The 10,574-nt window shown below is 41.5% G+C and overlaps 1 protein-coding gene across 1 annotated transcript; it reads right to left on the bottom strand.

Annotated features, from left to right (window-relative positions):
• Nucleotides 1-361: 361 nt before the first annotated feature.
• Nucleotides 362-6,594, bottom strand: CNKSR2 (connector enhancer of kinase suppressor of Ras 2). The gene is made up of 3 exons (XM_057383275.1): nucleotides 6,585-6,594; nucleotides 5,760-5,956; nucleotides 362-2,858 (listed from the first exon to the last, which is right to left on the bottom strand). The coding sequence occupies exons 1-3, from the start codon at nucleotides 6,592-6,594 to the stop codon at nucleotides 2,643-2,645; spliced, it is 423 nt and encodes a 140-aa protein (XP_057239258.1). The 3' UTR covers nucleotides 362-2,642.
• Between the last annotated feature and the right edge of the window lie 3,980 nt (nucleotides 6,595-10,574).

The following is a 10,574-nucleotide window of genomic DNA, read 5'->3' as shown; positions in this document are numbered from 1 at the left end:
CATATGCTGTTTTATCACAGCCGTTCATAATGGTAAAATTGTTTGTTGCTGTCAAACTGCCACATGAGAGAATCCTGCAGTCAAAAATGGTTTACTTTCAACAAACAGTACAAAGGGGAGGGAGGCAACTGARGGTTTTCAGAAGTCTTTACTCAGTGCCTGCCTACGTATGAATCTGCAATAGTGTCACTCCCTTTTGGCCACACTGGCAGAGTTCAGAGTCACACAGGGGTACTTTAAGAACCATGGGTATGTGAAATGCAGATAAAATGGTCAGATGCCACAGGGTCACTCTGGTATGGACTAAATGGAATCTCGAGCCGTAAATGTTCATTTAAAAGCTAAATTTATTGTACTTCATTTTACAGTGTTCCCTTTCTAGGCTGAGAGTTAATACAATAAAAATATATATAGAAGAACATTTAATAGTCTTAAAAGAAGGCAGCACAATGGAGAGGACACATGTTCTTTGTCACTAGACTAGCTTAAAAAACTGTAATGTTTAATTTTCACCTTTAAAGCAATCAAGCTAACTTTACTAATGTAAAGTGCAGGCAGAATGGCTGTTGCATAGCAACAGATCTAAGTCTTCTGAACTGCCTTGGTTTTGACAAGGAATCAACTACACAATGTGCATATACATCCATCAGATATAAAGAGTTTTTCATATGAATATATTTACTTTTGGTCCAGTAAAACAATAGCAAGAGAATCTAAATGCTTGGAACAATAGCACAATCCATTTCAAGTCAAGCATTTCTTGAGAGAAATTTACAAAAACCTCACAAATTTAATATACAAGTCAGTACCCATGCAGKAAATAAATGTCCAGTTTATACAAACAATAGTCTTCTAATAGTACAAATCTTACACTGGATCCAGAATTCTATACAAACGTTAATACATGATTTGTCATCCATATGACTTGAATATAGGATTACTGAAAATGGGCTACAGAAAGGCCACTCTTCTGTACAGTTGTGCAAAATCTGCAGAACATTTGCAATCCAAATGCAGTAAGAAGATAGAAAATGAGGGGTAGAAAGAGAAAAAGAAAGAAAAAGATAAAGGGGAGCAAGAGAGAAAAAGTGGACAAAGAGGGAGGAATAAAATCAAGAAAGAAAGAAGGAGAGAGAAAATAAATCTGTCCATTCTTTCCTTCATCCCTTCATGGATATAACTGCCAGGAAATATCAGAGCTCATAAAGTTTAAAGTACATTCACTGAGCTGTACAGGCAATAGTCTAAAGTTGGTTAAGAGTACAACTCACTAAAGTATAAAGGAGGCTTTTCCTTTTCACATGAGCATTGTTAAATCATGTCGTGAGTCCTAACTTTTGCAGCAAAATACTGAAGAGCAGCAGAAATATTTTGTCATGCTCGTAACATTTTTGAAAAAGAAGCCCATAAAAAGTAAATATATGATCTAAGAGTTCCCTCCCACTTTTATTTCAGGCATGTGCCTAACTAAGGAGCTATTTCCTCTCATATTCATTCGGTTGTCTTCAGCAGAGAGCAAATCTCAGGGAAGTTTAAAACATTTTAATGGGCTTGTGAACTCAGCAGAACCCAGAGATATCCCTGCCCTTCAAAAGCAAACCTGAGGCTTTTTCACTCCTCACTTATTTTTCAGGTTCTGTGCTCAGCTCCATTCTCATCACACATTATCCCTGCATACAATACAGCCAATTTTCACAGCTCAGAAAACACAGAGAAAACTTGAAAAATCCTATTCACTCCTTTTCTATTGTGGGAATCTTCAAAGGATCTCAGATTTGAAGCATTTCATTGGGAACCTTTTCCACTGCTGCTTTTCTGGGCCAAAAAAAAATGCTGCTACCAAAGATGTTGAAAGTCTGCATTTTCTCTTTTTAAAAATCTGCACATTATACTGATACCTTCAGTGCAAAAGCATCATCAATCACAGTACCATGACTAATTATTTTTTTTTTAAATCAACCTAATCTGATTAAGAGACAAACAACACACAATTTGGTCTTAATTATAATACAAACMAGCATCCATTTGCACTGGTGGTAAACCTTAGCAGCAGGCTTTAAAAAAAGCACAAGGAAATAAGACCTAACCTTTTGATACTTAAATTCACATTTGTCATTTTTCTCTCTGCCAATTTTCACCCTCTTATGTGCTTGACAAAACTGAAATACAGTCACTGCATTACGCTTTTCCACTATTATTTAAGAAAACTCCTAGAGTTTCTCATGAAATATAAAAATTGGTTTTCCCCCACCACCAAAATAGTACCTGCACTCCAAAAAATGCAATGCAATACTGGAATTCTAAAATATAAAATATCATTGTAAAAGTGACCTTTGATAACAAAAGCTTTAACATGTGGAACTTCCTGCACGAAGGCCACAGTCTTCCAAAAATCCTTTTAAATCCTTTTCTTCAATAGCTAAAGATCATGTTTTTTAATTCACAGAAGGTAAACACAAGCAGAGCATTGGTAGCATATAAAATATACAAATCCTCATTAAAGAAGTGGCATCGTCGACCATCAAAGGTTTACTTCACACAGCYGAGTAACATTAAAATATAATTTACTAGAGCTCTCACATGTTGATATAAAAACTACTTTATGCACTTGGAGTGTAGCAAATGGACAAAAAGAGAGACCTTTATACATGAGTTTCTATGTATGAGTGGGTGTGTGCTAACGAGGCTAAAAGTGCTTCAACCTCAGAGGAGCCATTCACAGAGTCCCTCTGGGGGCTGCTCTCRTAGATGTTCATGAAGACATCAAGGTACATTTGTTTCCATTCTTGAAAGTCTCTAGATGTCAGTGCTGGATTATCCAGAACTCTGTCTATAATGGCTACTTCTCCTTCCCTGGCCTGTGGGAGAAAARGAACAAGAATTAATGCAGGTGATGAGGTATTGGTAAAATCAATCATGTGGGTGGAAGGAGAAAATGGGGGGGGGTGCAAACTCAAGCCACAGATCCCCTGAAAACACATGGGGCTACTCCATGAGCACTCACAAATAGTTTTTTCTACAGGGTCACACTTCCACCTGTAGGACTTGGGTTTCCCTCTCCTTGTCCAGCACYCTCAGTAAGAGTCCCTAATTCCCCACCCAACCCCGTGTTCAGCCCCAGAAGCAGCAAACCCTGTCCTGTGTGTGTTTCTCAGGATGGGTTTCACACACCAAGTGCCATCTGTTTGCTCCTGATCAGAGTCAGAAATGCCATGGGGACATGCAGGACACAGACACACACATCCTCCATCCTGCCTGCACAGCTACACCCCTTCTCCAGGCTCATCATGGGCATCTGAGCTCTGCAGGGACTCCCATGGGAAAGACAGCTCATCTTCCTTCCCTAAAGATCCTCTATATTTGCTGGGCTGGCTGGCTGCAACCTCTCCCTACCACCAACATGGCAAAAAGGCAGAAAAAGGGAAAACGTGACAAAGCTGCTGGTACCTCCCCATGCACCAGGGGAAGTGAGTGCATCACAATCCCTCTCTGGAGAGCTGAGGCTCACAGCCAAGCCTCAGATCCACTCGAGGGTGTTGCAAGGGGTGGAAGCTTGGAAGAGAGACATAATCCTTGGAAACACAGCCAACACACARMTTTCCAGCACTACTCCTCATCTGGAATGGCATTGTCACCACCATGTCCCCTCCATCCTCCCTGCCACGTGGGTTTCACACTCCTCAGGGTTAGCTCACATTTTCCGTGTCCGTACTGTGAGTATGTAAAATATTAAGCTGTGTATGAAGGGACAGATCAGAAGGGTCCCATTGTCCAAAAGCAGTGCTTTGTGCTTTGCAAACACTGCTCATTAACACTCCCTGCTGGAATACTCATGGCCAGAGAGAGAGCAGCAAGCTGAGAACAAGGTTGGGAAGGAAACCTTGGGAACTCCTGATCACCACATTTTTCTTGAATTACCTTAATCTATTTCTCACAGGTTATAGCTGGTCCCACATCTCAGCACTACCAGCCAGGAACTCATACTCAAAAATAAGAGAATGATTTTGTGTTATCACAGGAAACAGAGCAGAGGGATTTTCCATTAATGACTTAGAAGATGGGACATCAAGAGCTAGAAGGAGTTTGGAGGACTGTCCCTGGCTACTGTCATGTAGGATAAAATTCAAGAAGAGTTCAGAACATCAATGGTAACAGTACAACTGGCTGTATTCAGAAAGGAGAGAGCAAAGGCACTGATTAAAAAAAAAACAAAAAACAAAAAACCCCAATTGATTAGGTAAGAGCAGTAGCTACTGATTGATAGGATTAGCAATAGGATGGCAGAGCTGGAGCTGTGGGCTGTAACAGAGCCAGTCACAAATTACCATGATGTGACTGCAAACCAAGCACGGGCCACTCCACACTGCTGTTCTACACAGCAAACAACAATTATCTGTCTTTGCTCCTTGCTGCAATTGCATTCTCAATTATTGGTGTCATGTACTTAAGGATGATTTATGCCAATCTCAGTCCAAACAAGAGTACTGACAGGCTTAGAAAATACAGCTCAGGGACAGAGAATGAACAAATTGTGTTTGTTTAGTCCAAAGGAAAGAAGTTCCAGAGAAGCACAAAAAYGGGCACCCTGTGCACTGRTTTTGGACTTCCCTGAAGGAAAGCRTTTCTATTTGTAGGAAGCCACTGGTATAAAGTATCTCAGGTATCAATAAATACAAATGAAAGACAATTCAGCATGTTAGCAAGCTGCTGATGCTGAACCGTGGCTGTGGTGTGAGTGACCTCACCACAGTACAAAAGCTCAGTTATGGTGTGAACCTCCTGCCACCCCAATGTCTGTGAGAACACTGTGATTTTTTTCAGTTTCTCATTCTTGTAGAAGCCCATGACCACAGAATTTGCCAGCCTTCAATCCTGCAAAGACTAATATACCAAAATAATAATGCAATTTGCCTTCAGTGAGATGATACAGTACAGAAAGTTAAACATATGTAGGATTTTTTTTTTCAACATGGGAGCCCCACAGCATGAAAATAATATTGTTTAAATGCTTCTCTAGGTGGTGGAAAACTAAATTAATTAATGTTGATAAAGCCCTCTTTGATGAAAGCTGTTACAAAATGCACTGCACAATTATCTGGTGACTTAAAATGTGGTAATTTAATGTAGTTAACAGAGTCCCTGGGGAAATCCAGCATATTGCTTGCTRAAATCTCTATCAGGACAGAACTGAAACTGCTGTAACAAACAAAGGATGCTGACAAGGAGGCTAAATGAGCTGTGGTACATTTAAAATAACCATAAAAAATCTTCAAATCCATCATTAGCACTATCTATTTATTCAATCAATCCTACTGATTAAGTACAACGATCCTATCAGCTTACACAGAAAGCAAGCACACAGTTTYCTCATCAGTTAGGAAACAGCCAAGTGTCACAAGAGAAACAGCCCCTTCCAAAGCCTGGCAGTGCTTAACTTTAGTTAGCAATTACAAATTGAATGTGTTTTGGTAAATGAAAACGTTCAGGGACAAAAAAGGGATTAAGGTTTCCTCCAGTATTTTGGTGTCAAATTCTGTTAAACTAGCTAAAGGAGATTAAATACAAGAAAATAAAGAAATAAAAACTGATCCCCTCACTTCAACTGCTCTCCATGGCACATTTTTCTCTGCTTTTCAAGCAGCTTTTCCCCACATCTCCCTTGTTTGCACACTGAACTCCAGCTGCACACCATAATCTCCAATTTCAGTCCAGCCCAATCCAACCCTGGGGCAGGGTTTTTCCTCCCTGTTTTATCTCACCTTTAAAGTGCTTTTCAGAATTCGCAGCTGGTGCAGTTTTTCATTGACTACTGGGTCGCTACATCTCTTTATAAAAGATTTCTGATAGTCCAGCTTAGTGGAAATCCGGTGTTCTCCTAATGGAGACAGGCTGGCCTGCTCCAAGGCTCTGTACAAATCTTGCAAGGAGTCTGCTGTTTTTTCCTCTAAAGTTTCAACTGTAATGAGACAAAGGGAAAAACAAAAAAAAAGAGGAAGAAATAGAGAAAGGAACAACGTATCATTAATGTGATTATATGAAGACCTATCAAAAACCTTTGCAAAATGTTTAACAGGTTCAATTAGACCATAAGGAGAATACTTCACACCTCCTAAGTTCCAAAAAAAAAATTGCTGCAACTGCTCCTTCTTGCTATTGCCTTCAGCAGAAAGGGAGAAAAACTTCCAAGAATGTAAAACCTTGACACACAGAGAAAGAAGGAAAAAAGAGAAATAGTGCGAGGTGCAGTAATATTAGAGTGATTTACTACCAGAAATCAGATCTCTGGTATTGAAGTTATAAATTACTGGTGATTTCCTTCTTACAAGGAGAGAAAGCCCTGGAATCACCGTGCTAAAGAACCATCAGGGATCAGATCATGGGGGTGAAARAGCCCATGACAGCACTCAAAAATATATAATGGTGATGCTGGAATGATGTGTTCTKTTCYTTCCTAGAAAAGTCCACTTATTTCTGTCTCTGATTTTKATCCTCAGTAGTGCTGTCACTTGAGKTKGTTTGTTACTTTACYACACCTGAAGGTTTGGCAGCAGACYAGAGAYCAAACACAAGAGCACAACAATTACCTGGCAGCATGGCAAACCAAAACCAGAGCTGTTTGTATTATTATAGTTTGGTTTTTAAAAATTAATATTAATTACATAACATACACAAAATATATAAAGGTAAGAAAACTAATCACCTATTTCTTATGGATTTAAAATATTTGTTTTAATTAGTACTTGAAGCATTTAAAAAGAAAAAAATAAAAAAGAAAGGTTTTGCTTCTCTAGAAACAAAACCAAGCAAAAGCTGGGGATGAAGGGTTACTCTGGTATGAGAATTTGAAATGCTTCATTTAGAAAACATCAAACCACTTCACYTTTCCACATAATGTTTCCCCCAGAGGAAACTTTGGTGACAAGCTTTGACACAAGCTTTGCAAGTGCCAGGATTAGCAGAGTGGTGATGAGGATGGGAGCAGCTCTGTCCTGCTGTCCCTGGGGATCCTCCCAACCACTCCTGGCTTTCCCAGCAGTGCCTCTTTTTTCCCTGGGGATCCTCCCAGCCACTCTTGGCTTTCCCAGCAGTGCCTCTTTTTTTCCCTGGGGATCCTCCCAGCCACTCTTGGCTTTCCCAGCAGTGCCTCTTTTTTCCCTGGGGATCCTCCCAGCCACTCTTGGCTTTCCCAGCAGTGCCTCTTTTCCTGCTTCAGGGTTTTTATGTCCTTGGGAGGCTTTCCTAGCAGCTCTTGTAGGAAGGCTGCTTGGTTTCAAGCATTAGTTCCACCCTGCACCAACAGAGCCATCTCTGCTGGCTGAAAGGTCACCACACACTGAAGCACTCTTAATTAAGGTTTTTTTTTCAATCTCCCAGAGATAAGACAGTCTGTGCTYAGAAGTGACATTTTTATCCCATTTTTAGCCACCTCCTGTTTGAGCCCATACTGTGCAATAGGGCAACCACTCTCCTCAGGCTCAAGCAAGAACTCCAGAAACCCAAATCTCCTCATCCCACCACAAAAAAGTGTTTGCATTTGTACAGATCTTTATACAATCCATGAATTTTGCAACCAGCAACTAATCTAGCTTCATCCTTCATCAGTTTATTACTTTGCCCTTTTAGAGGGCAGCTGTTTGTAAAGCACACATGTTTTTTAAAAGAGATATGAAAATGAAGAAAGGTTGGAGATTTTTTATCCTTGGAAGTATTTTGAGTGTGTAAGGGCTCCCAAAATCATCCCATCTGGTGCTACCCTGCTTGGTGAGCTGAGCTCACCACTGTCAATGGTGGCCAGGACTGAAATAAAAGATAAATGAGACACTTATCTCTTTCTTGTAATTTTCTCTTTCTCGTAACTTTCTTTCTTATTAAAACATGCARTGGGCTAAAGGGCAAAACATTCAGTAGCTGAATACTTAGAGAATGGTTAAGATCTCCTGTGGTCTTGATTTTTATGCTTTCTTAGAAGGTCCATGCAGCAATGAGATGAGAAGTTTGACATCTCAGTTCCTATCACTCAATGCTGATGCCCACCAACCTGAGAGCTGTGGAAAGGGAGTGAAGGGAAGGGAAAACGAAGGGAAAACACCCCCCTGGTCTGACACAGGAGGATTTAACACCTCTCTATCTCTATCTTTGCTATGCAAGGCACAGGACATCTTTCCTGAGGTGTCTCTTCCCCAGCAGCATTGCCAAGGTTGCCCCCTGAGCTGCAGGGTGCAGGGATGGTTTGCTGAAGAAGCAGGYCAGTGACTCCACACCATCTGAATTTACCTTGCTAGAGTGATCTAGAGCCTGGACTGGCMACCAGCCACCACGTCAAAAACCATCAAAAACCCTAAAACACAGAAGTGTGGAAGGCTGGCTAAGCTGAGAGGGGTCACGTAGACATTTTACAGCTTGGTGAGATGAAGGAATGCAGGTGTTGTGCTCAGATAGAATAATTGCTGAAATTGTGTGAACCATCCTTCTGAGGCCATGGGAAGGCAATGCAAGGACATCATGTTTTTAAGCTGCTGGAAACTCCCTACGAGGTATTTGTGTTAGTTAGCCTTGGGAAAAAGTAGAAGTAGATAAGGGAAATTTGGGAAAGGAATCATTAAAGGTGGAGTTGACGTGTAAGACGTGGACCTATGAAATACATGTATTACAGAATATGTATGAGCTTATTATGTGTGTTATAAAACTTGGACATTGTTTACAATAAATGGGAGTTCGCTTATAACTCATATTGAGTGGTCTGAGTCTTCCCTTCACTGACACAGAAGCTCCCACCGAGGCAAAGGACAGCATTTGGGTTTAGCCCTGTGGTTCAGGATGGAGTGACAAATGTCTTTAATGAACCTGGATGGCAACGTGGCCCCTGTGAGCATAAACCAGGGGGTTTGTCCTGCCCCTCCCTGCCCTGTGCTGCCCTGAGATCTGCATGGCTGGTGCTCCTCAGGGACAGACAGCCACCACCCAACGAGTTCCTCCGAGGGACTGGGGACACAGATTTGTCCCCTTGCCCAGATGGGAACAGCTCTGAGCCTGGAAAGGCACAGGATGAGGGGGTGGGACAGGGCTGGGGCAGAGAACACTGACAGAAGGTCTCTGCACACATCAGCACATCACCTCCTCACGGCTGGGGCTGCCTCCCCCAGACTCCGTCACTCGCTGATGTCACTGTGAGCAGCACAGCAAAAAGGGGACAGGATTTCCTAAAAAGGGAAGAAAAACACGTCCCTTAAAAGCCTTGCTGCTGCTGAGGCTGGGGGAACTTTAAAAGAGGGCAAGATGCCTCGTTCCACCCATGGTGGGGGAGAGGGCAGTGGGTGTCACACAAACACATCCCAAACCCTCCATATTTTGCAGAGAAATGCTGAAGGTGGTGCTGCTGCTCTCAATGGCTCTCAGTAGGCAGGAATGAGATTACACACACATCTCCCCTCSCTCAGCCTTCTGCTAGAGCCTTTGATTGATTTCCTGTAGGTGTTGGTGAAACCCTTGGCACCGTGAAGCATCTGATGTATTCTGTTAGATATAGAGCTGAGCTTAAAAAAAAAAAAAATTTCTTTTTTAAAATTGGTGAATTTGTATGCGATTCATGCTATTACAGCAGGGTAGCCTTGTTAAGGAAGACCTCTGGCAATGTTTTGTTTAAGTAGAAAATGTGGTCTAATAGGATTTTCAGGTGATGTCAGACCAGCAGCCAACACAACAGTTGTTTTTCACACTCTGGCTGCTGAGTCACAGGCTGCATCTTTGCTGTTTCTCTGAATGCACTGCCAGGTCACTGTTTCCATGCTGAAAAGGAGGGTYTCTTCTCCAAAGCTGGAATTCTGACCCCTGCCCCACACAAGCCTGAATAACTCTGTAACTCAGGAGCAGAAATAAAACTGCAACACATGGGATCTAAATCTGSTGAGAGCCCTATCTTCCAAATGCAAGAACACATAGGCACTGAATTTCATAAGAAAAAAGCTCCTGCTGTCTTCAAGTGAATGCAAAGCAATCTGCATTAAATTCTGGAGATAAAGAATACATCAGTCTAGTAAAGGCTGTGATATTATTTTTCACTATTCTGCTTTCCACAGGACAAGTTTCTGAAATTTTTGTACTTTGCCCTTACTTCTTAGAATGCAGTAAATATTTTAACTACTTTTACATGAGATGAAGATTGTGTCTGGGCAGGCAAAACTCCAAGAGGTCAGGAACTGTTGGGGTTCTTGGCATTCAGGAAAAACTGAATGATTTCTCCTAATGTGTTGTTATTTGTTGCTGAGCCTCCTCCTGGCTGTCAGACAATTCATCTTTCCATTATTTCCCTCTTGTAAACAAAAATCCAAAGAGCAACAAATAAAAGCATAAGGGCCTTATGTGAAAAGTGACCAGAGAGAAAGTTACCACTGGTATTTACATGTAGCAAGAGATGATTGGTCTGTGTAAACTGATGATTCAGGAAGATGGTCCTGAATTAGAACCATTAGAAGGTCACCAGGGCAACCCAACTGCTCTCTGGACACAGAGAATCTCTAGGCACACACTTCCCATAAATCTGCTCTAAATGTATGGAATAACCCCCAGCAGTTTTC

Source organism: Malurus melanocephalus, unplaced genomic scaffold, assembly GCF_030028575.1.
Source record: "Malurus melanocephalus ecotype Western Australia unplaced genomic scaffold, MMel_1.1 scaffold_618, whole genome shotgun sequence".
Lineage (NCBI taxonomy): Eukaryota > Metazoa > Chordata > Aves > Passeriformes > Maluridae > Malurus > Malurus melanocephalus.
Note: the sequence above shows the minus strand (reverse complement) of the source record. Positions and strands in the feature narration are given on the sequence as shown.